Source organism: Fusarium pseudograminearum, chromosome 4 (assembly GCF_000303195.2).
Source record: "Fusarium pseudograminearum CS3096 chromosome 4, whole genome shotgun sequence".
In the NCBI taxonomy this organism is placed as follows: Eukaryota; Fungi; Ascomycota; class Sordariomycetes; order Hypocreales; family Nectriaceae; genus Fusarium; species Fusarium pseudograminearum.
In genome coordinates, this window is record NC_031954.1 from 4,208,211 (window position 1) to 4,233,724 (window position 25,514).

Here is a 25,514-nt window from a genome sequence, read left to right on the forward strand (position 1 = left end):
TGGTGGGGCTTGGGAGCCTTAGGCTGGTTGTACTCAGGCTTCTTGGGCTTCTCGTGGTGAGGCTTAGGAGCCTTGGGCTTCTCATGGTGAGGCTTGGGGGCCTTGGGCTGCTCATAAGAGGGAGTCTTGGGCTTCTCGTGATGAGGCTTAGGAGCCTTGGGCTTCTCGTGGTGAGGAGGAGCGTAGTGCTTGGGCTTGTCGTGGTGAGGCTTAGGAGCCTTAGGCTTCTCGTGATGAGGCTTGGGCGCCTTGGGGTGGTTGTACTCAGGCTTCTTGGGCTTCTCCTGCTTGGGAGTCTTAGGCTGCTCGTAGGTGTCCTTGGGAGGCTCGTAGCTAGCGTAAGATCGGACCTCCTTGCTGACATCAGCGACAGGAGCGGCAATGATGCCGGTGGCGAGAGTGAGAAGGGTGACAGCGGACAGCTTCATGTTGACTGATTTAGTTGGGGTTGATTAAAAAGAAAGTTAATGAGTGACTGTCTCTTGAAGAGTTGAGTAATGAGTGTGAATGAGCGACTGGATGACTGAGAGTGAAGAACAGAAACTTTGACGGTGGAAATGGGTTTCTTTTATGTTCTTGTGATTACTAGTATCAACACTACTATCACAGCTACTCCATAACACAGCTGGTTAGTCTAGCTTCTGTTGAGATTCAACAAGGCGTGCTCCATCCGAATGGAGATGGTGTTGTAATTTCGCTTGGCGCCTCATAGCAAAGGTCATAGCTCATAGTAGCACAGGCTCCTCTGCAGTCTATACGGCGTTGTCAACAGACTTGACGTGATCAGGGGCCTCGGAGCCTAGACTCAGGTGATTGGGTTTTGCCATCATCTCGGCAAGTCAAACCGCGCGGTAAATATCGGCAACAGACTATTGGTCCTAATTAAAGAAGCACGTTCGTATGGCTTGGATATCCGAGATTTGGAGTGCTATATCATTGGTTGCTAATGTGAGTCTAGAACGCCTCTTTTTGCCCCTGGAACCTCCTTTCGATCCGGTCTCCACCGTTTGTTTGATCCGAATGTCTCCATGTCGATTGGCCTGGGTAACGATTCAACTGAGCTAAGCTTTTTAGCCTCCATGTGTTCTCCTTGCCGAAGATCACGAGATGAAGGCTGGGTCTGGGGTAAGCGACATGACATGGATGCTGATTGGACCTGTCCGTATATGGGGACGCTGCGGAGTTCGTATTCTTGGCGGTTAATCTTGCAGTTGGCGCTACTCTCAGGTACTAGCGCTGATAATATTCAAGCATGCCCTGCAAGCCTTCAGGGGTAATTCCGTAAATCGAAGGTCCAATTCCAAGGTTCACGAATCTAGACTGCACGATCCCGCAAAGGTTCCCTATTCAGAGTATCAATCGTGCCGTTTGGTGGTTATTGCACAATACGAGATGCTGGTTCGCTGACTCGCTCCAATCTGGGGTTAGAGGCTAGGCAAGACTATTGGCAACGGTCAACTTTGTTTATTGGTCCTCTTTGAAGGTGCTCCCCGATGAGAATAGTTGCTGTAAAGAATTATCAATGCTGCTAACGACCTCTGTTGACCAACTTGATAGACAGACAGACATGTTTCTAAAAACATATGTTTTTTTCAATGCTCACAGATATTCACAGCTAAACACGACTTCACTACATCTTTTTCAGATGTTGAGGTGCAAAAAAACACAATTACCCTATACACTTCGCTTGAGCTTACCATTCTCCTGAGTCGAGGGGCCGGTGCGCTCGGATGTGCCGTGGCGTCGACGATCGGAATAAGCTTCACCGCCGCAATGCCTCGGAAATTCAAGCTTAAAGAGGTTCCGAAATTCTAAACCTCATCTCGCAGTTCATGGATAGCGAAAGTGAAAAAAAAACCCATGTGATAGATCCTCGCTTGCCTCATATGAACAACATGCTGATCACTTATAAATAACAATACCCACTGGATCTGCGTATCTATTCTCAGATGATCTTCATTCTAATAACCTCCGGCCAAGCTCTCCCTGGGATTGGTTGCGATGCCATTTCTAAGCTCTGAGTAACCCTTCTCGTTTAAATCACATGACGATTTGGTACTGCTGGCCTTCTTAAAGGGATCCTTCTTCTTGGGTCTTCATCTTTGTTGTAAACTCATGAGGGAGCCTTTCACCCAGTCTCTCATTCTGAAGGCCATCTTGTCAGACCAGTCTGTAGTTGTCTAGTGTGATCTAAGTATCTCAATAGTCAAGGACGTTAGGTCCTTTTACTCTTCACTGCCAACTTGAATGTGCAACCCAGATTCCATCAGCATCAAAACTCAATCTAAAGAGGCCATGGCTGAGTGTAGTCGCGATCTCCTTTGTGTGACGCAAGGAATGACCTCCGTTGTGCCAGGCTTTACCAGCCGAAACGTAAATCTGAATATGTAATCATGATCGGGCTACTCGCATTCAGTTGTTCGCTAGTTCGTGTCAATGGCGCGAATCTGTTCAGGAAGTCGTCACGAAGAGTAGTCATGAATCTGTACATCGACATTTGTATACCTCCTCTTGTGTATACGAGAATTGTGGCTGATAAGAATCACACGAGGAGTTATGCACCTATGCACTGTACCAGAGCAGTTGGGAAAACAGTATTGACCTTACACCCTAGTAAACGGGAGATTGTTGGTCCAGCTTGAGTAAGAAACATAAGCCCCCGCACTTCGTTCCAATAGGCTTCCATTCAATGCAACCGTTTGCACAAATTGTGTCAGACAACACATGACATGACTGTTTTTGCTACAGGGATGGCAAGTGTCTCAGTTAATGCAGATGATATATGCCAGGCTCCTGAACAAAAGGGAGATTCACCTCTGCCACAGCCAGCAATATTCCATCTCTTCCCAAATTTCCCTCTAGAGGTCAGACATCAGATCTGGAGCTGGAATCTAACCCTATCAGAACCACAAGTCCATTTCTTGAGTCATGGCAATGCCTTCGGAGGAAACCCTAAAAACGACACACCGCACATTGGATCACCCCCATTACCTGTCGCCCTGATGATCAACAAAGAATCGCGAAGCATCGCTCTGAAACATTACAAGCTCTTCCCAAGGTACCCCCCAGATTCGTACTCCCCGGAACAGATGCCTCACGGGTACTGCGATCCCAGAAAAGACATTCTACATATACCAAACATGTTGCGCAACCATGGCTGGAATTTTGGGAACATACCGTTTCGTGAGATTACTATTTGTATGCAGAAGGGTGACAATCCAGGCGGGCCGCTTCAGTTTCCTGACACGCATATGCAAGAGCTCATATCAAACCTGCCGATAGAGCTCATCAAAATGTCGAAACAGAGGCTTTCTTTGGGACTGGTCCAACCTGGGGAGTCATTTGCGCCGAGTATCACGTTTGTTTGTGTGGATAGACAACAAAGACACTCTCACTATTGTAGTCATGCATGGCCTATTGATAGGCCGTATAACAGCAAGGCGTTGGACAGCAGCAAAGTGGCCTGGACGATGCCGCATTCGAGAAAAACCTCTAAATGGACTGCAATTTTACACAGAAGCATATCCGACAAACTCGTTGACGAGCCAGACAGGGAGAGATATCTCCCACCGGTTGAGTGTACGAGTATGCTTCTGATTTGCAAGTGTCGACAGGTAGCTGACAGATTGAGGGACGGCAAGTATGGAAACTGGATTAGACATATGGAAAGGGGCAAAAAGGCAAAGCCAGGGTATGTCTGGGTGCAAAAGGCTTTTGCATACAACAGCGGGGATTCGTTGGTCATTGAAAACCCAACCACGGACACTCATCCGCCCCTTACCAGCTTGAATGTAGGAGAGTAGATAGGGAGTCATTCATAGGTAGTCAAGCTACACTTAGACATATACCATACACCCTAAATTATCTTGACCTCCATTTCTTTAGGTCTTGTGGCTTCCCACGCAGCAAGACAAGAGCATATGCCATGCATGATGAACGGGTTGATGACGATAACCAGAGTGACAAGAAAATCCTGGGCCCCGAACTCCGCCAAAGTCATCAGAATGATCGTGAGACGACGGATAATGGTATTATGGTGATATGAAGTCACGTCACGACGAGGGATAGAATCGTCGCATTACTAATGAATACATAAATGGGCAGAGTTGGTCTATAAACAATGGAATAAACTACAAAGTGTGTTAGCTTATCAATGCAACACATGGCTGACAAATGACTGCAAAAGGTGATGCTGATAAATTCATGCTGACAGTAAGCCGCATTTGCGGAGTTGGGGATGCTCAATCATTCTGTCAAGCCCATGTACCCCAAGGCGTTTGTGGCGCGGAGCGGAGGGTACAACAGCCTCTCCATCCGCGCGCGTCGGATCAATATTCACAGATTGATCGATAAGATGTGATTTGATTGATAAGACAAGTTTGATATGTCCGACTTGACGTATTTCATCTCATAGACGAGCAGGTATATAAGAGACCAAGTCTCTCTGTTGGTTGTTATACTCATCCACCATCTTAACATTCGATCCATTCAACACATTCACATCTTCTCATTCAGTTTAACAATGGCAGCCAAATCACCAGTTATTCTCATCCTCGGCTACGGCGCCAACATCGGCCAGTCTGTTGCTCGCAAGTTCGGCTCTCAGGGTTACAGAGTCGCTGTTGCAGCCCGCTCTATCAAGGAAGCAGACAGCACCGATACCCAGCTCAACATCCCAAGTGACTTTACCAAGACAAAAGACATTGTAAACGCCTTTGACAAAGTCAAGAAGAAGTTTGGTACTCCCAGTGTTGTTGTGTACAATGGTAATGACCTCATGTCGTAAGAAACCTTCTTTGAAGCCACTGACACCTCTTGTAGCCAGCGCAGGAAACTTTAGTCCAGCCAAAGACCCTTTTGATCTGCCACTTGAAGACTTCAACAACAACGTAACCATCAACATCCGCAGCGCTTTTGTCGCCGCCCAACAAGCAGTTGCAGGCTTTGCGAAGCTTCCTGACTCTGCTTCTCGCACGTTCATCTACACGGGCAATGTCCTCAATGTTGCCATGCTTCCTCAGTTCCTGGCCGCCGGTATTGGCAAGTCAGGCGCTGCCCATATGATTTGGAATGCTTCCGCGGCATACAAGGAGCGTGGCTACAAGTAAGTCCTTTCAACATCTACTATGCAGAGTAATGTGTGAGTTAACAAAATTCAAGGTTCTACTACGTTGATGAGCGCAAGCCCGAGGGTGGACCGATTTATCGTGTCAATGGTGATGCAAACGGAGAGATGTATTGGAAGTTGAGCCAGGACAAGGAGCAGGGCGAGTGGCTCCAGACATTTGTCAAGGGAGAGGGATATAAGAAGTTTGAAACTATCTACACACCTTTGAGCTAGATACTGGATCGGCATCTGGTTGGAGAGTATATTTGCTGTTCGATAGTTATTGTAATGAAGCAAGGTTGGATTTATTATAAACCGAGACAGTCGAGCATGACGTGAAGTTGAGTCGAGTCGAACTACCTGTTCCTACATCGAATGTCTTACTGGAGTCGTTGGTGTGTGGAGTGAGTAAATAATCCAATCTTGTAATGGCTCTTTGTAATTTGATTGGCCTAGCAAGTGTCACTTGGAACCAAACCATCGGCATACCAGGGTTTTACATATCTCCTCTGTGTAACTAGCTCCCTTCTCCGCTTCATCCAAATCAAGTTTAGCAGATATCGGAGTAACAGCCGAAGACCGTCGGTCTTGGTTGACCGTTCCACCGGAACTTTACCACAACCCACTGATAATTGCTGATAACTGACGTAGAGCGGCATTCAAAGAGGTTCCACTGAGGGGTAAACTTCATGTCTTGAAAGTGCGCCCTTGGATTAAAGCGATGTCGCCCTGTCTCGACAAGTCAACTCAGCTCTGTGCGGGCAAATTTATGTCGGATCATAACCAGGACAATTGAGATACATATCTCTTGTGTCTCTTCAGATTGATTGAACAGGCATCGTTAGGTCATTCAAACTTACCATGGCCGTCCTTCCACTGGCAGCTGCTTTTGTGGCAGTCGCCCTCTTCATTAAATATCTTCTAGATCCCTTCCTCTCTCCCCTTCGTCAAGTTCCAGGTCCTAAACTCTTCGCCGCGACAAGATGGCGGTTAGCCTACGAAGATTGGAAAGGAACGCGTACCCGTACCATCAACGCGCTGCACAAGAAATACGGTCCTGTTGTACGCATTGGCCCCAATGAGATATCTTTCAACAGCCTCTCTGCTCTGCGCACAATCTATGGTCCCGGAAGTCGGTTTGGACGAACGAGCTTCTATCGCATGTTTGACGTCTACGGCGAGCAGAACTTGTTCACTTTCCATTCACCAAAAGATCATGGCGATAGGAAGAAGCTCTTGAGCCATGCCTACTCCAAGACGGCGGTGCTTAAACCGGCGACTGCTAGAATGATTGAGAGGCAGGCCTGGCGATACTTGAATCTCATCGATGCGGAGCCAGAAGGTGTCAGTGAGATATTTAGTACTCTTCACTACTATAGTCTGGACAACATCACGGCTTTTGTGTATGGAAAGTACGGTGCCACAGCCGCTGTGAGAGGATCTAAGATTCACCGCGATCTCATCTCGGATATCCTCCACCCTAGCCGACGACGATTGAGCTGGTGTATTGTGCACGTGAAGGGCTTCACTCAGTGGCTTTACCGACAATCGAGTTTCATGGGCGCGCTGGTCAAACCTATTCTTCCCATGCAGCAACCTACGACATATACCGGCATTCGTGCATATGCGCTTTCTGCTTTTAAGCAGTTCCGTGTAGAGGCAGATGCACAGGAGGTCAAGTTCACTGAGGGTACGTTGTCCTATCCTGCCAAAAGGGTCACATATTTACGAGAGCAGATGAACACGTGTCTATTCTCGAGCGTCTCTGGCAGTATCACGAGACTCAACGACCGGACGGAATGCGTGATCTGCAGATGGCATCTGAATGCGCCGACCACTTCCTTGCTGGAATTGATACGACAAGCGACACACTCATGTTCCTCGTATGGTCTCTATCCTTGCCCGGAAACGAGAAATTCCAAGAAAAGCTCCGCGAAGAAGTCCAGGCCATCTCAGATGACTCATTAAATAAGCAGGGCATTCCTAAAGCAGAAGTCGCCGACCGATGTGTTTATCTTCAAGCTGTCATCAAGGAGACACTGCGATTGTATGCGCCGCTGCCGAGTACGGAGCCTCGATCTACAGGTGATGACACCACCATTGATGGATATGTTGTTCCCAAGAATACAGTTGTCGGAATGTCACCCTGGATCATGCACCGTAACGAAGAAGTGTTTGAGAACCCATTGGTTTTCAATCCTGAAAGGTGGCTTGGCGAGAAGGCGGGTGAATTGAATCGATGGTTTTGGGGCTTTTCCTCTGGTGGTAGGATGTGCATCGGCATGCAGTAAGTCAACCTCTTACTCCGTCTTATGCTAAGTGAGTATGTGTGAGTGCTGACTGACGCGAATAGCCTTGCTATGGCAGAGATGACTGTTCTAGGTGCTGCTCTGTATCGAGAGTATAAGACTACAATTGCACCTGGTTTTGAGGATACAAGCCCCGCGATTACGGCACGAGTTGAGACCTTCTACGACGAGAGATTCCCCAAAGTCAAGGTATGTCTCTGACTCAGCACCATCCGAGAGGGAGTGGGCTAACAAATAATAGGAGTCTACTTGCTTGGTCAAATTTGATAAGTTGAAGAGATAACGCTGGAGGTATTATAGTTACAGGCTGTCTTGTTAGATCTCATAAAAATAAATCATTGTGTTCAGATATTTCGTATGAATACAGAAGACATCCACCACTGGAGTCATCAGACCCTGTACCTCAGGCGGGTTATATAAAAACCGATACTGATTTAGTGGTCGACATAAATGTTAAATCACACTTAGTGTCCATGTAGCCTAAGAGTGGTCTAATTATTTTGTCTGGATTGCTTTGAGTCCCTGTCATTTTGCTACCCGCCTGACCCTGCAGATGCTTAATCTTTTGTTTCAGGCAGCCGTGAATTCGTGAGTCAGCACGATAAGAGACAACGCGTCATTGGTCTCGCTTGTCTTGTTGTTTTCCCCACGTCGGCTTTGGTATCATTGCTCTGTTCCACCAGATAAACAATGTTCTGACCGACATTCACCACCATCGCCCAAGATGAGGCGGCAAAATACGTTTCGCGGACAAATCAAGTTACTTCTGATTATCGTTGGTCTTTTTTCACTACTAGTGACTGCTGGTGACGAACCGAAACAATGGACACCTGATGATCCTTGTCCAACGTCAATTCACGCCATTATACCCAACTACAGAACAAGATCCGAATTTGGAACATTCGAAGGCGTTCATGAAGCTTTGCAGATATGTCCTAATATCTCCGAGTTGCATATGAACTGCAGATATGGTAGCCGCCGGCACCGACTGCCTTTCAAACTCGACGGCAGTGAACGATATATTTCAAGGCCACAGATTCTGTCCCTCACAGGCTACGAATTTGATCATGATGAGTGGTCGGACATAAGGCCCCAAGGAACTCACCCTACTTTCGGCAATGCTGTATGGCCTAATGATGGTATATGGCCGGTGTCTTCGTCGACTAACCCTGTCATTATATGGGTAGTGGAAATGTTCTATAAAGCCAGATGGCAATGGGAATGTCTCCAGGGTTTCATGGCAGACCTGGGCCTCTTGCCATGGCCGCTCCACAGTGATATCTGGAAGTATGAGGGGTATTCTAAAGAGTGGTACTCCCAAAGGCATACGCCAGCTGAGAGACGATCTATTGAGAATATTCAGCGCTGGCTCGAAGCTATGGACTTTTCTCAGATACATAGCTTGACAATCTCCGAGTATCTGAACGTGCCTTTGGGCAAAGGAGTCTACCACGATCTACCACGAGCACTTACAGGACTAAAGACACTAAAGGTCGAAGGCCAATGGATAAACCCCAGATACGAGACATTGAGTAACGATCAACACGAAGATAGGGAATATCCGTCCCCTGAAAAGAACTGGCTAGAACCGTTATTACCACCAGCACTGGACTTCATAACAGCAGTACGTTCAGGGTTGGAGAGTCTTACTTGGACCGAGAGTGGCCCTGTCCGAAATGAAGTTTTCGAGACTGTTTTGAAGTATCATGGATCTTCGCTCAAGTATCTGGAGTGGACAAATACAGAGTTGGAAACATCTTTCTTCTCGGAGGAGCAGATACGGAGCTTGGGAAAATGGGCACCGGGACTGACAAACCTGACTATTAACTTGGGCCGGGTAGATGACGTGTGGCCATGGAAACATCTCAAAGCTGTCGCCGAAAGTCTACCCAAGTTGACCAACCTGACCATCTACCTCAATATGTACGACCAGTCGTCGAACTTTGACCCTAATGATGAGGAGTTGATACCAGCGAAGCCTCCGTTCACGAAGGAGGCTTCACTTGACATGTTCAACATTCTTAACCTTTTTAAGACCGGCGACAAGATTCAAAACGTCGAGTTTAGGCAGGGCGATTGGCAGGCACCCACTGATGGTCCAAAGATATGGGAAGGGGTTTGGACAATTCGGGGACCAAGAATGTGGAAGAAATGTAGCTTGGACGTGCAGCGAAAATGGTCGAAGCCAACATGTGAAGAAGGGCATGAGGACAAGATTGAAGTTGAATGGCGAAAGCCTAAGCGGTCGACCTGATACTTACCAGTTTAATCCCAGTTATGATTTGATAGCTTTCAAGGCAAGGAAGGCCTCCACGTAATTTGATAAATCGCACCTTGTTTCCAAACCGGCCAGTTTCATTGTCCTCGGAATCTCGGCGTTCAAAGATCAGCGATCAATCAAGTTTCGATGTCGCACCGAGCATAACGACAATCTCAACGGCCGTTCCAAGAGCCTGGATGCAAGGCAAAGGCATGTTTTATTTCCTGTATGTCCGGATACGGAAATTAGAGTGTCAGCGTGGTAGAAGTCGTGAACAAGGAGTGGCACGCCCTGTAGGGCGAGGAAAGCTTCGTCGCTTATCTTTCACCAGCCGGGCCACGTCTTATTCCAGGAACAAATAACTCTATAAATACGTAAAGGCTGTCAAGTTGCCATGGTTGTGGGAAACTTCCCGTTTCTTGTGACGCCGTATTCCGTTTGCAGCGTACCTGACTTCCCGTAAAGCGGTAGTGCCACGGACGTTAAGCTTTGTAGAAGCAAGTTGCCCAATATGGACCTCGGATACATGGATCCCGATTACAATGTGGCCTCTTACGAATGCCACTACTGTTCAGCCAAGTTCATTTCTAGACTGCATCTAGTTAGTGCTTCATTCCAGCTGTCATAGTCTCGACGCCGTATCCGGATTCAGAGCAGCGATGCTTTTGCAACGAAGTGCCGTAATAGCGAAGTCAGACAAGTGCTATTAACAGCTGCAGTCCCGCCAAGATAACCATTGAACGTTGACCTTTTCTCTTCCCTACCGGCAACCTCCTATTTTGAGACTCCCCTATCTGCAGCGACACTCGCCCAACGTTTTTGAGGCGGGACACTTTGAGCTATCAAACCTTGTTTGTACCCCAGTGGAAGATCCCGTGCAATAGTGCCTCTAAGATCGACCGAAAGAGTTACAATTTCCGATTTATCAGCTACTGATTATAAGGTTTCGATATCTGACGTTGATGGCTGCTGCTGCACACCATCAGCATCTTGGTGTGAACAACATCATTTGTTAGAAGAGTTTCCAAGCATCGAGAAACCTCCTCCTGCATCTCTCCTTCACCTCGACAGCTCTACGGATACAGTATATACGATGAATATCACCGCCGAGCAAGCTGCAAGGTCGCATGAGACCAAATCGGACCTGATGCTAGGGGTGTCGGTGTTGTTGATGGTTCTAGGGTCTGTGTTGGTTGCTGTACGACTTTGGTGTAGACAACTTATCAAATCTACCGGACGAGATGATATAGCCGCCGTGCTTGCTTTGGTCAGTATCACAGAGTATATTTCCAATACGCTTGAATCTAACATTCAATTCACAGGCCTTTTTGATAGCTTGCGGCATATCGATAGCTGCTAGTACGTTCCACAACGGTGGGACAGGCGACACAAGCTAACAGATTCAGTGACTAGATACGGTCTTGGACGGCACGACTGGACATTATCTATTGACCAAGTAGCCCTGTACGGAAGGGTAAGGCATTCTATCTGACAATCCATCAGCTTCTAACTATCACCAGTGCTTTTGGCTTTCCGTCCTATTCTACACGCTATCCTTATACTTTTGCAAAATGGCATTTCTATTACAGTACCTCCGCGTCATGAACGTTTCGCGCATGCGCTGGGTATATATCGGCACTATGATATTCCTCTCAATATGGAGTCCGATACAGGTAGTGGCCTTTAGTCTGTCCTGTATCCCACTTGAGGCTTTCTGGGATCCGAGAATTAAAGGGAAATGTTTTGAACACCAGACTTTGATGTGGTATGTCAACGCGATAATTCATATCGTCATGGATTTCGCTATCATCGTCATGCCTCTTCCCATCGTCTGGAGACTGAAATTGCCCCTGTCTCAGAAGCTTTGGCTTTCTGGCATTTTTGGATTGGGTATCTTGTAGGTTATACCATTTTGGCTGTGTACGTCTAGCTAACATGTCACAGTACTATTGCGATTTCTATCCTTAGAATACAATGGCTCACACCAGAACCGGACTTCACTTGGTGGAACGTCACCGCAGCTTCATGGTCCATGGCGGAACTTGTCTCGGGTATCGCATGCTCTTGTCTCCCGACTTACAAACCTCTTCTTATCAAAGTCAAGAGCTTGATTCCAACTCTCAAATATGGAGAGAGCACACACAGTCTGCACGGTGTGGTCACCGACGATTCGGGTAGGACCATCGTTGTGACTTCGGAAGACGCGCCGTATGGAAGCAGACCAACGGTACCAAATAGTATGCTCGCATACGGGACAGAGACAAATATCACGGCTACAAAGGGTGTCTATACAGATGAGAGAAAGTTGAGAAAATTTTCGAAGTCTAGCATACGTAAGGATGAGAGTGTTAGCTAGCCATGGTATATAGGCGCTCTGTGAGTGCACATATGGAATTTATGAGATACGGTCAAGTTGCACATAGTGGTGATATGTGAGAACCCATTTTACCAGACACTTCAGATTGAACATAGCAAATTACATCTTTTTAACGCCTATAAAGTCTCGGCTGGTAGGCTTTTAGCTAGGTGGTCGCTGGCCATTAGGTAACTCTTTCGCCTAGCCGCAGGCCCAGTCATCTGGATGTACTGCATGCGAGCCTGCCTGCTACGAACACTGGGAGTAATATCGGATATGCGCTTCGAATCTGTGTATCCCTTCGCTTGCTCCATGACAAGTCGAGTCATGGCAATTCCGCTACTGAGCGGCGCAGTCCGTACGCTTTCCCATCCAGAACATACAAAAGGTGTAGTCGCTATTGCTGCGGGCGTGGCCTTTGCATCAGATTTTCCATGCGAACAACCATAGCCCTGAGATTCCCTTCAAAAGCAAGGCATTTGCGATATTCCTCCTTCATGACATTGATCTGGTGCTGAAACCACTGCGCTGTCGCACCGTCGACAATCCCCATGCTCGCCGTGGCCTCATTGACTGCGATTTGGAGCCATTGCAAGTTCTGTTGAGCCAGCAAGAGTACCTGTAAACAGTTCTCTCTTGTTGCTGCGATCATAAAGTCGGTGGCGGGTATGTATCGGGCGGGTTGTTGTTGACCCTGCTCGGCCATCGCAGGCTGCGGCGGGGTTTCTTGGTGTTCGTTCATGCAGAGTTGTCTGGTCAGAGTAAGCTTCTTTCCTAGTCGGGGACGTTTTATCTTCGAAGTCTGTATACCTTGCTTAGAGATTGTGTTTTGTCTGGTGTAGTTGCGGACTGATGTCTTCTAAGCGAAGAAGACGTTACTCAGAGTTAGTGGCAAGAGGGAAAAATGCAGTAAGTAGCCCACTCTCTTATATTTACCGCCAAGAGTTTAATCATTATAGACTTTAAACATGTTGAGACTAACTTTCAGTCGAGGCAGCAACATGAGCTGTATGTTTCGTCTACAAGGCATACACGTCACGAAGTACAAACCAAAAGGACCGATACTTTTTTAAATATTTCTTGGTGATTGATACAACTTTAAGCAAAATATGCCTTCCTGTATCAGGAGTAATCACTTTTTCCCCCTAAGAAGGATAACTCGCCAACACATCAGGAGTCACAAAGTAGGGCATAAACGCAACCTTATTCTTGCACAATAGAAACTCTTTTAATACAAACTCAGATAGGTTCCAATACAATGCATTGAATTTAGTTAAGAGAAAGACCACTTCCTTCCACCTCCTTCTCGATGATGTGCAAAATGTCGAGATAGCCACCCATCAGATCTACCTGATCAGCCGCGATGCGTGCATTTTCACGCAACTGAATCTGGATCTCATGGTACTCACCATCGGATTCATCTTTGTCTCCTGCCTGTTTCTCCATCTCTTTCTGCTCCTGATAGAGTTCTTCCAACCTCGTGATGCAGTTGTCTCGTTGCTCGATGCAGAACTTGTAATACTCTACCATCTCTGCCTTTTCTGCTTCAGTCCATTCAGTAGGTGAGGATCCACGTGGTGGTCCGGGTCGCAGGGGGTTTGGTGCCATTTTTGTGGATGTTGTATCTGTGTTGTCAGGTGTTGATTTGTTTTACTTGGGAGAATAAAACTTAGATGGAGAGCGTGACAAGTAGAGTTATATACATCGTGCCCTACATGTTCCTTCCACGCCTTGTTCTAACACATGCTACACGTGTTCAATTAACATTGACATGTTGGCTTGGAATAAAGACGCGGATTTGCCGTACAATGAAAGAAGTCAAAGGTACCTGAACCTTCCTGTCTTTGTGTCAACTTCATAGCGTGTACCTAATCAAAGAACAAACCAGTCTGCAGTGGATGTTGTTCACAAAGACCTAAGTGATTGATTGATCGGAAAATGTAGACAAGTTAGGTCATCAATACATTGTAATAATTATTAGATGCCTGAATTATCTTTGAGCTTCCGGAGTAAGACTGTTATAAACATCTCTTTTTAACTGAAAGTAATGACTCGCTAACAAATCAAAGCCCAAATTGAAGATTTCATCACCTCCAGACGCCCTGTTAATGACATTGCGCCGTGAATACGTATATATATATATATCTTTGAATGCCGCTTCTTGTCCCGCCTTGATGTTAACTCTGTTGATCATTTAAAAGATCTTCTTCTGTAATATTATCCCAATTCTAAGATCATTAGTGCTGCAACAAAAATAATCACGGGTTCAACTTACATGGATTATTGACCGAATCACCCTCCTCTCACTGTCCGGAATATCCCTATCTTGCCGCACAATTTTATTCAATATGTCAATATAAGCCCGAGCGGATTCCGTTGTGACATCATCGTCGACGGCTTCCTGACTTAGTTCTTGCATCTTCATGATCGATAGCCATTTCGGAATGCTCTTCCACGTGAGAACATGTCCACCCGTTGCCATGGTAGGGATATTTTCTCGGCGAAAGATGAAATGTATCGTACCAGAAGGCATATAGACTGTTTGTCCTGGCCGTAGGATCAAATAGCGAGCTTTTCGTTTGAGAGAATCGGGAATTTGTTCCTTGTGAATATCGAGACGATCTTGGGGCGTTTCGTGAGCAATCCAGCCAAAACCGATTTCGCCTTCTTGTACAGTTATAAATGTTGCCAGACCGTGGCTATCGACATGCATAGGGGTATGGTTCCCGCCTTCGCTTAACAATATGAATTTTATAGTCTGCGTGCGCACCAGCCTATTGCCCTTCCTATCAATATCGAGGGGAAAGCAATGGAGGAGCGCGCAGTTTGGTGTGCCCAGGAATTCCGGATGAGGGACGTCGGCAGTGTTTTTGAGATCTAGAATATTCCAGCGTTGATTTGCAGGAGAGCCGTGGAGTATCTTTTCCGTCACCTGTTGAACGGTTTTGCGACGTGTCAGAGGTCCGTCGGCTGGTAGGTCCAGGATGGTGACGCGGATCTTCTTGTCGTCCTCTGGCCAATACGCCACATGGTTCTTGAAGAATCCCTCGATAGGCTGGCCCCCCCAAGCAAACTTTTGTTGATCTCTCAACACCAAGACGGTGCCCGCGTCAACCAGCGTCTTCGCCCTTCTGGCGGAACAAAAGATAGCCTCTTCAGGGCTCGGGAGGGTCGCATACTTGAGAATAGAGAGAGTATCAAGCGCCGCGTTGTGTCTGTGGGTTGTGGCGTCGGGATTGTCACGTAGCCACGCGTCTGTTTCATGGATAACTTCGCGACGCCAATGTGAATCGGAGAGGACACTCAGAGAGGTTGTACCGGCGGCGAGACAGAGGAACCTTGCCCATGCTTGGTCATCCTCCGTCTCGGCGCGACCGGATGTGACGAGAGACGTGACCTTTTCTCGGTAAAGTTCACTTGCAGCATCAAAGAAGTTGTGGAAGCGGTTCCATTGAGCTACGGTTCGAATTTGTTGTTGGTCGTTGTTTTGCTGACTCAAGGCGATATCGCGAACGCGGCGGAGAGTAGCCAGCCTCTTGTCAGGATTACGAGATAGTTTTGAAATGAGATTGGAGTAGTCATCAGGAGTCATTTCGATAAGGGATCCCTACAAGGCGGGTTCACTGTTGGTGGCATCATGTGTCGATATTGAATTGAAGCTTCGTTGTCGGGTCGATCTATTTTTTAGCGTCAATACACGGATACTCTAGATAGAGAAGTGACCCGTGTTTATCAGTGGGTCTTTTCTCTCTTGTCTCTCCAGCCACAGCAGCCACAGTTACCCTAGCCTCAGGCTCAGGAAGAGCAAAGGTAGGCCTAGGGCTTACACCAAACCCCAAAAACCGGCGATCTCCTGCCCAGATTCTTTCACTGTTTTTCTTGACCCCTTGGCCTAGGTATCCCTGGCCTAGTCATACGTAACTGCATCATCTCTCCTCGGTTGTCGTAAGTCCAGCCCGGCCAGCGATATGGCCGACGTGCTGGTTGTCCCGAGTATCCTAAACAGCCGACAATTGAGCAGGGACCAGTGCAGACCGCAGGGTCCCACAATCGTCCAGACTTGCGTCTCTCCAAAGCAAGATGCCTTTGTTGGTGGTTATGTTTCTCCGCGGCACGCCTTGAATCATAGCATGCACCCCTCAGCCCTTTGTTGATCCGATACGAGCGCTTTGCATCTTGTTGAGAATAAATAACTGTGGCCAATAGTTCACGGTCCTTAGACCTGTGCTCTATCATATCGCCGTGCTCGCTCCGGTCGATAGGACATTGCTCCCAAATGAGAAGCCTAATCTCAGGAGGCAGGCGAGAGAAAGCGTGAAAGGTTGTTGATGACATTTTGTGTGTGTGCGTGAAACAGTGTTGTTGTGTGGAGAAAGAATTGAGAGGAAGAAAGGACAGGAAGAAGATATTTATGTGATAAAACATTAAGGTTACGTTTATGCTTTGTTTCATATGACTCTTGCGTGAGGCAACCAAAGGCAATATTTTGTTTAAAGTTGTACCGTACCAACCACCAAATATGATAAAAACTTATCTTGACCAGTAATGGATGTTGTCGTGCCTGGCTGTAGTCTTATCGAAACTCAGAAGCAAACTTTGGCAACTTTGATCCTATCAAGACGACACGTACACAAATAAACATAAAGAAAAAGTTGAAAGTAATGTGAGTCACTAAATTCTAACACCATATTCCAAAGTAAAATACGAGTGCAGCCGAGTTGGACTTTTTCACTCTCCCTCTTGTTCCCTCTCATCTCCACCATCACCAAGCTCATCACAATCCCCATTAATCACATTCGTCAACCAATCCATTATCAGCATCATGTCTGGAACTGCTGAGAAATCGTGGTCTAGCCCGGATGATCTCGAATTCCAAAAAAAGTTCAAAGCCTTCCTCTTGCAACGCGCCATAGAGTATCAGGAAGCGCGGACGAGCCCCAAAACTGACCCCATCGACGTCCCTCCCAGCGAGGAATCCATATCCCTCCTTCTCATCGACGTGCCTCCTATCGACGTGCCTCCTAGCGAGGAACCCATATCCCTCCCTCCCGTCGGCGTCTCTCCCAGCGAGAAAACTACATCCCTCCCTCCCATCCACACCCTTAACAGCGAGGAACCTCCATCCATTCCTCCCGTCGGGGTTGTACATGTCGGACCACCAGCAAAATCCGAGTCCACCACCGCGACTACCGACAAGAAAGTCGACGAGGGAAACCTTGAGGCGAGACTCGGCAAAAAAATCGACGATGCTTTTGCGCTTCTCGACGAGCGCCTCGACAAAGAGTTCCAACTCCTTCACCACATCATGGTAGCCACGTAAGTCGCCTGTCTTGAATGAAGGTCGTTTTGCTGACAACCTTGTGTGCAGTTGGGAGGGCGCTTAGTGATTGGGAAGACATTAATGACGAAACGAGCTAGAGAACACAATTAAGAAAGAGAAAGATAACATGGATGTGATGAGGGGGCATGGAGATGGTTACCCTTGACCAGAGCAGGGTAAAATATTTTACCTCCTTGAGTCTTCAGTCAGCAGTATGTGATTGCAGAACTGTAGTAGTTGACACGAAACATCGAATCCATCTGCCATATTCTTCTAGACCAGACCTGATTTATGTCGATCGTTTTACCGATATGTTCCCCGGGGTCGTAGTCATGTGGATCTCCAAAAGCGGGCTGAACAGCCTCAACATAGTCCAGGTAGTCTGCGGGTTCATTTTTACAAGCGGACCACAGTTTAGTACCCGCGGGATCAAGCTTCAACTTGATGATGAGTATTTGCAAGACGAAAGACAAGGGAATGGGGATATGGTTCTGTGGTCCAGTCCAGTCCTGGCTAGAAGCTGGAATCTGTCAAGGGCAAAAGTCAACTACGACAGCAGACAGATCCATACTCGACCTAGACTATCTAGATGCTAGAAAATGGAATATCTTTGTCCAAGAGTGGGCGTTTAAGGCATGCACAAATAATAAACCAGCAACCCGCCTTGAACCGGCACCAACTAACTCATTAATTTCGTCTACACGAATGCATGTTACCTAATGGGGTTGTACGGGGCGATAAACAAGAGATAAGATAAGATATTCGGATCCAGAATATCCTCGGCAACGACAAGAGAGACAGCAGCAACATGGCAATTCTTGGACGAATTCATCAACCAGCACAGAGTCATCAAGATATGTGTCAATGAGACACCGGTTTGTTGAGCCTAACTCCCCAACAATTCTACTAACTGATTACACTTGTTTCCATTAGTCCTAACTCCCCGTCGTCCCCGTCTTCCCGATGTCCCCGCAATTCGCCCCCTTGTCCCCATGCTCGGCACGCAAATCTGATGCCGAGTCATCTCTATCAGCCTCATAAGATACGCGTCTGCAATCTCTTCATCAGTCCCATGCATGCATGATTTGTTTCTATATATTATCAATCTATTAAGAGCCGTGAATTTTAAAAATCCAAGAGCAGCTTCGAATGAGCTGAATCATACGCCAAGATGCCCTTTCTATCATCTCCCGACAGCGCAACCATGCTTCAGCGCTCATCATTCCTTGAGGCTATCCAGAAGCATGAGCCGGCTTCACTTGCAGTTCTGGAGAATGACTCGGGAGCTAGCTTCTCTTATGGTACTCTGCTCAAGAGCATCGCCCATGCTAAAGAACAGCTGCTGAGCAAGGCCGGTAGAACGGATGTCTCTGGTGAACGAATTGCTTTCATGGTGGAAAGCGGTTATGAATATGTTGGTACGTATAATCCTCCATGTACCATCACGAACCAAAATTGACGGAATCATAGTCACACTCTTGGCTATTCTTGCCTCTAATGCCATTGCTCTACCATTGGCACCAGCTTTCCCCGCACCTGAGCTGCGATATATTCTCGACAACAGTCAAGCTATTGTTCTCATCTCATCCTCCAAATACGCTTCGAAAGCAGAGGAAGTCATCAGTCAGGACCTGGCCACGCCACCACTATTCTATCAGCTCGATGGAACTGGTCACGCTACTGCGGAAGAGAAGGAAATTGAGCTTGAAGAGCTTTCGGATTCTCAGCAGGGTGGAATGATGCTCTTTACTTCCGGAACAACTGCCAGGCCAAAGGGTGTGGTACTCACACAGGCTAATCTCACTGCGCAAGCATCCAGTCTTTTGGAAGCGTGGCGATACTCACCCAGCGATCGACTTTTGCACGTTTTGCCTCTTCACCACATCCATGGAACAGTCAATGCTCTTCTTACACCACTTCTGGCTGGAAGCAGCATTGAGTTCATGTTTCCGTTCGTCGTCGATAAGGTCTGGAAACGATTGACTGCGCCTTTTCAAACAGCAGCAGGCGAAAAGGCCCAAGTTCCCATCTCATTCTTCACCGCGGTGCCGACTATCTGGGCTCGTATGCTAAAGTCATACGACTCTTTGTCACCAGAGATGCAAAAGGCTGGCAAGGAAGCCATCTCCCCTCGAAACCTACGACTCAACTTTTCTGGATCAGCTGCCCTACCAAAGCCAATCCGCGATGGATGGATTCAACTTTCTGACGGCAATATTCTTCTTGAACGCTATGGAATGACTGAAGTCGGAATGGCCTTGTCTTGTGGCCTCGCCGATATTGACCGTGTGGATGGTTCTGTTGGCTGGCCTCTTCCTTCCGTCGAGGCGCGTCTGATGGAGACTGATGACGAAACTGGTGTTCAAACTGTCATTCAACCAGGAGATGAGATCGACTCTGCTACTGGAAAGGAACGTATTGGGGAGATTCAGCTGCGTGGACCCACCATCTTTACCGGCTACTGGCGCAACCCTGAAGCCACAGCTAAGGAGTTTACTGAAGATGGATGGTTCAAGACTGGCGACATCGCCATCCGCCGAAGTGTACCGGGCTCTGGTAAGGGCGAGTCGGGTTCTTGGGCTCAAGGACCAGCATACTTTATCCAAGGCCGCCGAAGCGCCGACATCATCAAGACAGGTGGCGAGAAGGTATCAGCCCTCGAAGTCGAGCGAGAGATTCTATCTCTGGACCAAATTGACGAGTGCGCCGTCGTTGGACTTCCCTCTGAATCATGGGGTCAGAAGGTCGCTGCAGTAGTAGTCCTATCACAGAAGGGCGAGAAGATGACTTTGCCACAACTGCGAGCTGCTCTGAAGCCGAGAATCACAGCGTACAAAATTCCTCAAGATTTGGAGATTGTTGAGACGTTGCCGAGAAATGCTATGGGCAAGATTAATAAGAAGGAGTTGATTAACAGTGTATTTGGACCCGTGGAGAAGATTAGAAGGAGAAGTATTGATTTGGGAGCCAGACGATAGGTTGTCACATTTAGCAAGTATTGATATCAGACGCGGAGTAAATTTCAATTTATTTTTTTGGACATAACTCATGATCTTACGTGCTTGAGTCTCTGCATACTATGATAAGTGATGATTTATCGCGTGACGCGATATGCGCCAAGGTGTCAGAGTCGTAGCAACTGGAGGGTCCGGCATCCTTCCCCGTTGCGATCCCTGCTCGGAACTCGGTCCATCAATGTCTGGGTAAAGTTTCATGGCCAAGGCGTTGAACAATTGAAGAGACAGCGGGGTCTTGACCTCGAATAAGATAACGGAGTCGCTCCTCTGAATTGAGATGTTTGTTGAAACACCTGAGCTTTCAATGAAAGCTACACTTTTGCACAGGGAAGGATTAACTCAAGCTTCGTATCAAATGCCTGCTACTGTACTCGATATTATCCGCGACTGTTAATGCTGTACCCCACACCAACATCGGATCACTGGCCTATTCTGGGATGCTGATATGCATGTTGGTTGCTCAACGGATGAATAACCCCTTGGGACTATCTCGTTGGTTCGCTAAGAAAACACGTTTCAGGATGTGACTATATTAAAGATAATGATCTGCTGTTTGCAGTCGATCATGTTTTCTAGTTCCTACACGACCCTTTTTGTCCAAAATATACAGCATTATGGCTGTCGTCGAAGCAGATCCTGTTGTGCGCCCTGATGAACAGGTTTGTATTGTTGTTGATTTTATGGAATATTGCTAAGTATATTGAAGATTGAAGATGATGGTGACTCTACGCGAGGAAGTGTGCGCGATATAAATTGTCCATGTCGAAGGGGCGAAGGACTGACTTGTGATAGGATGTCGCATCGTCAACGCAAAGTATTTCGAGTTCCATCTTGAGCTACCGAGAAGAGAACGGTAGAACATACCATCGATACAAGGAAGGCAGTGCGTTTCATTTACCACTTTGTCAAGATGTGACATACTAAATATCGGTCACAGAATATCACCTTCCCAACGATGAGGTCGAGAACGAGCGACTTGGTGCGGACACACAAAACACCCGACAGTATGAGACCATCCACTAATTTAGGACAGACCTTCAACACCACCTCTTTCTACTCACTTTTGGCGACAAGCTCGGCCTAGCACCATCGATCAAGCCTAGCTCAAAGGTCAAACGCGTTCTTGATCTTGGTACTGGGACAGGAATCTGGGCGATTGACTTTGCGGATGAGCATCCAGAAGCGGAGGTGAGCGCGACACATTGTTTGAGTGTAAGTATATACTGAAGTTATAGGTTGTTGGCATTGACCTGTCACCCATTCAGCCAGCCTTGTAAGTCGCGTCGATGTCCGGCTGAGGAGACTGACTAAAAGACTTATAGCGTCCCGCCAAATGTCCGGTTCATCATTGATGACATTGATGAGGAATGGACCTATGCTGAGTCATTCGATTATATTCATAGTAGAATGATGACTTTCAGTATCAAAGATTGGGAAGAGTATATCCGCAAAATCTACAAGTAACTCACCAACCCAAGCTTCTGTGGTCCACCCCTCTAACATATAGCAGAGCCCTCGCACCAGGCGGCTACATCGAGATCCAAGAGGTCAGCGGCAGCATTTTGTCAGACGACGGCACTCTCAATAAAACCCACGCCCTTACAAAATGGTTCACGCTCCTTAGCGAAGCCTTTGTCAAACTCGGCGGCGCAGCGACTGAGTTTGACGGGATCAAAGCCATAATGGAAAAGGTTGGGTTTGTCGATATCGTCGACACGCGATTTAAATGGCCTGTCAACCCTTGGCCAAAGGATAAAAAGTATAAAGAACTTGGAACCTGGAATAATGCGAATTCGATGGATGCTATTGAGTCATTGACTATGGCACCGTTTTCGAGAGCGCATGGTTGGTCGAGGGATGAGGTGGAGATGTTTTTGGTGGATGTGAGGAAGGATTTGAATAACCCTCAGATTCACGCGTATAACCCGATGTGAGTATGCTTTGGTGGTAAAGTGATGGCATGTGCTGATATTTTTAGTTGTTCTATTTATGCGAGGAAGCCTGAGAGCTCTGACGCGTAGATTTGACCTCGGGATGTTAGTTTGGTTTCTCTGGAAGGATAAACAGTTTCTTAAACTTCAATCAAGAACACCTTTCACTTATCTGAGTAATGCTGGTCATCTCTAAACATGGATCTCATGAGCCACAAGCTTTCTGAACGTCAGAATAATTATAAAATTGTCGCAGGATCTGTGTAAACGAGGTCCTCTACACATACGTTGACAATGAACCTTATGCTGTTAAATTAACAAGTGCTGAGAGTGCCCAATGCCAAGACCAAAGAAAGGAAAGACGTCCCTTGTACAAACATCCATCAATCCTTATTAACAGTAGAGATAAGGGTGTTTGATGACAAGATGTTGTAGGAACAAATATGTAGTGGAACATATCTTGACCTTTTTCCTTTTTAGGCCTCGCTCGTTCTACGCCGCTTTTTCGCATCCAAATCGAGACATGCGATTGGACCCTCAGATATGCGAGATCAACTCTACAGGGGCAATCAAGGCATATCAGATTCACTAGTTGATGCCCACTCACTAAGTCGTCTTGCTCACCTGAAAGGGAATAACGGCGACGTGATGACCGCTTATGAACCTAAACAAAAAGTGACTGGACCCGGGAACGATATGGCCGATTGGTTTGTACCTGTCATAGATCAGCAGTGATCTAGTCTAGACTAAATCTTTATGGTGACTGGTCTAAAGTGCCGACAATATTAGCTTCCGTTTTTCTTGCTTCTTCTGCCACTCGCTGCCACTCGCTGCCACTGCTAGTCTTGACCTCTAGCGCCTCATTTATAACGCCCTCCGCCTTTTCTTCTCCTGACCTCCTCATCATCATCGTCACTCTCTCTTTCCATCACTTTGTCTCTTACATTTCTTTGTGTTCAAGATGAGGGTCTCACAGCTCATCTGCCTCCCGGCTCTCGCTGGACTGTCAAGTGCCACAAGCTATCCTCTCAATCTCGCCAATGATGCGGTACTACATTTACTCTCCCCCGTTCGTATCTTGTCTAACGTCATGTAGTGCGCTGCTCTCGCAGAGGAATTTCCTTCCGACGTCGCTTACCCCAACACGACATCCTACACCCTGGCCAACAACTACTGGTCTCATCGCCAATCAGAAGTCCATCCTGATTGCTTTGTCAATCCTCAAACCACCAAGGATGTGTCCAAAGTGATGAAGATTCTCACGTATCTCGACGCGCCCTTCTCAGTCAAGAGCGGCGGCCATACTGCCTTTGCTAACGGATCCAACATCGCTAATGGCGTCACTATCGATCTCCAGAATCTCAACAACATCACTGTTTCTGAAGACCGCAAGACTGTTTCTGTTGGACCCGGAAACCGATGGATCAACGTCTCCGAGGTTCTCGACCCGCTCAAGCTCGCTGTCGTGGGCGGCCGCGTCGCTAATGTTGGTGTAGGCGGACTCATCCTCGGCGGTGGCATCTCGTACTTTTCAGGCTCCAAGGGCTGGGCTTGCGATAACGTGCGCAACTACGAAGTAGTCGTCGCGTCCGGTGAAATCGTCAATGCATCGCCAGACACCAACGCCGATCTTTACTGGGCGCTGCGAGGCGGTGGAGGTTCAAACTTTGGCATTGTGACACGCTTTGACCTGGCTTCTTTTGAACAGGGCGATCTGTGGTCCACTTCACTCATTCATCCGGGCGCTTTGAACACGACAGTCATTCCTCTTTTCCACAATCTGACTGTGAACGGTCTGCCAGAAGATTCGGACGCGCACAGTTTCTTTGTTCTGACGTATCAGCCTTCCTTCGGAGGCTACATCGCGCTCACAAGTCTTTATCACTCTACGATTCCTTCACCAGCGGAAAGCATCCCTCCGGTCTTTTCACCGCTCACGGATATTCCAGGAGCGATCTCGAATCAGACGGTTGTAGCCAACATTTCCACACACTCTAAACTCATCGACGTCCCCTATGGCTCGCGACAGACTTGGTGGGACGTCGCGGTATCTGCCAAGTCTGCCTCATTCTTCGCAGACATCTTGCCTCTCTATGAAGCCCGCAACCTTATGCTCTTTGAAGCCGCCAACGGTAGCAGTGTCGTTCCATTTCTAGTTTTCCAACCTTTATCAGTCAACATTCTTCGAGCGATGCAGAAGAATGGCGGCAACACCTTTGGTCTCGATCCAGACGAGGGTCCCTTGATGCTTGTACAGCTCACTACGACTTGGGAGGACCCTAAGCTGGACAAGCTAGTGGAGGACAGCTCGGAAGAGTTTATCAGCAATGTCGGAAGCTTGGCAGAGGATCGCGGCTTGGACAATGGATTCATCTACATGAACTACGCGGGCAGTAAACAGGAGGTGCAGCAGCACTACAGCAAAGAGAATCAGCAGAGGCTGAAGAAGGTTGTCGACGAGTGGGATCCTGAAGGGAAGCTAGCTCGTCTGTGGAGAGGCTACTTCAAAGTCTAGCGGGGATCCAACAGGCTAGATCATCCACAGAGGCTGGATTAATCAATTCACGACTAGAGAATAGACACGAATTAATGATATTATCGTGCTAGTATCCATGCAGAGTGTGCGGCTGATATGTACAGAACGTTATGTCCGTAATAGCAACCAATCATAAATGAATCAAACACTCGGATCAGCGCCACCCGGCAAAGCGTGCAGCTTATTCTGATACACGCTACTGTCGGCATCGACCTGTTCCGATGCTAACAAGGATGACAAGCGCATCTGATCAGCCTTGAAAAAAACTCACTCCTGGAAACATCCGACCCCGGGCAAGGTTCTCGGGGATATTGGGCAATAACCGGCTTTAACTGGTATCGTCTGTTTTGGCTAATCGGTGAGCCGACCCGTTTATTGCTGAGGTGTTAGCCAAGACCACTCACTCTATAGAACAGAGTATCCTGATTAACAGGCTCAGTGTCCTGGTGAAGTAGTTTTTACTGTCACTGCAGATTATCCATCATGAAAAATGCGCAGACCGGGCTTCATTGGCTGCGGGTGAAGTGTTAAAGCATATCAGCCAGTATTACGTAGCATAAGCTGCCAAGCTTGATGATTACCTGTCTGAGGGGTTTTTACCTTATCTGGAGGATATTGTAAAAATAAGGATTTGAACACTTTTGAGTCGTAGCCGCGATCTCGAGGAGTCATCATTCA

At 47.4% G+C, this 25,514-nt stretch overlaps 12 protein-coding genes across 12 annotated transcripts; 9 read left to right on the forward strand and 3 right to left on the reverse strand.

Annotated features, from left to right (window-relative positions):
- Positions 1-33: 33 nt before the first annotated feature.
- On the reverse strand, positions 34-428 carry FPSE_07017 (uncharacterized protein; the record flags this gene model as incomplete). Its single annotated transcript, XM_009260135.1, has 1 exon — positions 34-428. A coding segment is annotated over one exon (395 nt), but the record flags the coding sequence as incomplete, so codon positions are not given.
- Positions 429-2,729: 2,301 nt separating this feature from the next.
- On the forward strand, positions 2,730-4,045 carry FPSE_07018 (uncharacterized protein; the record flags this gene model as incomplete). Its single annotated transcript, XM_009260136.1, has 2 exons — positions 2,730-3,691; positions 3,886-4,045. 2 exons carry the CDS (start codon positions 2,730-2,732, stop codon positions 4,043-4,045), a joined length of 1,122 nt encoding a protein of 373 aa, XP_009258411.1.
- Positions 4,046-4,522: 477 nt separating this feature from the next.
- Positions 4,523-5,341, forward strand: FPSE_07019 (uncharacterized protein; the record flags this gene model as incomplete). Its single annotated transcript, XM_009260137.1, has 3 exons — positions 4,523-4,766; positions 4,822-5,104; positions 5,161-5,341. The coding sequence occupies 3 exons, from the start codon at positions 4,523-4,525 to the stop codon at positions 5,339-5,341; spliced, it is 708 nt and encodes a 235-aa protein (XP_009258412.1).
- A 627-nt stretch (positions 5,342-5,968) lies between these two features.
- FPSE_07020 (uncharacterized protein) lies at positions 5,969-7,699 on the forward strand (the record flags this gene model as incomplete). Its single annotated transcript, XM_009260138.1, has 4 exons — positions 5,969-6,797; positions 6,845-7,394; positions 7,461-7,605; positions 7,658-7,699. The coding sequence occupies 4 exons, from the start codon at positions 5,969-5,971 to the stop codon at positions 7,697-7,699; spliced, it is 1,566 nt and encodes a 521-aa protein (XP_009258413.1).
- Positions 7,700-8,140: 441 nt separating this feature from the next.
- FPSE_07021 (uncharacterized protein) lies at positions 8,141-9,670 on the forward strand (the record flags this gene model as incomplete). The annotated part of the gene is made up of 1 exon (XM_009260139.1): positions 8,141-9,670. The coding sequence occupies one exon, from the start codon at positions 8,141-8,143 to the stop codon at positions 9,668-9,670; it is 1,530 nt and encodes a 509-aa protein (XP_009258414.1).
- A 1,799-nt stretch (positions 9,671-11,469) lies between these two features.
- On the forward strand, positions 11,470-12,032 carry FPSE_07022 (uncharacterized protein; the record flags this gene model as incomplete). Its single annotated transcript, XM_009260140.1, has 2 exons — positions 11,470-11,573; positions 11,621-12,032. 2 exons carry the CDS (start codon positions 11,470-11,472, stop codon positions 12,030-12,032), a joined length of 516 nt encoding a protein of 171 aa, XP_009258415.1.
- Positions 12,033-12,429: 397 nt separating this feature from the next.
- On the reverse strand, positions 12,430-12,738 carry FPSE_07023 (uncharacterized protein; the record flags this gene model as incomplete). The annotated part of the gene is made up of 1 exon (XM_009260141.1): positions 12,430-12,738. One exon carries the CDS (start codon positions 12,736-12,738, stop codon positions 12,430-12,432), a length of 309 nt encoding a protein of 102 aa, XP_009258416.1.
- Positions 12,739-13,301: 563 nt separating this feature from the next.
- On the reverse strand, positions 13,302-13,640 carry FPSE_07024 (uncharacterized protein; the record flags this gene model as incomplete). The annotated part of the gene is made up of 1 exon (XM_009260142.1): positions 13,302-13,640. One exon carries the CDS (start codon positions 13,638-13,640, stop codon positions 13,302-13,304), a length of 339 nt encoding a protein of 112 aa, XP_009258417.1.
- A 3,214-nt stretch (positions 13,641-16,854) lies between these two features.
- On the forward strand, positions 16,855-17,416 carry FPSE_07025 (uncharacterized protein; the record flags this gene model as incomplete). Its single annotated transcript, XM_009260143.1, has 2 exons — positions 16,855-17,348; positions 17,401-17,416. 2 exons carry the CDS (start codon positions 16,855-16,857, stop codon positions 17,414-17,416), a joined length of 510 nt encoding a protein of 169 aa, XP_009258418.1.
- Positions 17,417-18,523: 1,107 nt separating this feature from the next.
- On the forward strand, positions 18,524-20,330 carry FPSE_07026 (uncharacterized protein; the record flags this gene model as incomplete). The annotated part of the gene is made up of 2 exons (XM_009260144.1): positions 18,524-18,770; positions 18,823-20,330. 2 exons carry the CDS (start codon positions 18,524-18,526, stop codon positions 20,328-20,330), a joined length of 1,755 nt encoding a protein of 584 aa, XP_009258419.1.
- Positions 20,331-20,983: 653 nt separating this feature from the next.
- Positions 20,984-22,390, forward strand: FPSE_07027 (uncharacterized protein; the record flags this gene model as incomplete). Its single annotated transcript, XM_009260145.1, has 9 exons — positions 20,984-21,028; positions 21,076-21,108; positions 21,162-21,252; positions 21,307-21,348; positions 21,403-21,557; positions 21,605-21,642; positions 21,692-21,829; positions 21,880-22,299; positions 22,348-22,390. The coding sequence occupies 9 exons, from the start codon at positions 20,984-20,986 to the stop codon at positions 22,388-22,390; spliced, it is 1,005 nt and encodes a 334-aa protein (XP_009258420.1).
- Positions 22,391-23,261: 871 nt separating this feature from the next.
- FPSE_07028 (uncharacterized protein) lies at positions 23,262-24,815 on the forward strand (the record flags this gene model as incomplete). The annotated part of the gene is made up of 2 exons (XM_009260146.1): positions 23,262-23,348; positions 23,397-24,815. The coding sequence occupies 2 exons, from the start codon at positions 23,262-23,264 to the stop codon at positions 24,813-24,815; spliced, it is 1,506 nt and encodes a 501-aa protein (XP_009258421.1).
- Positions 24,816-25,514: the final 699 nt, after the last annotated feature.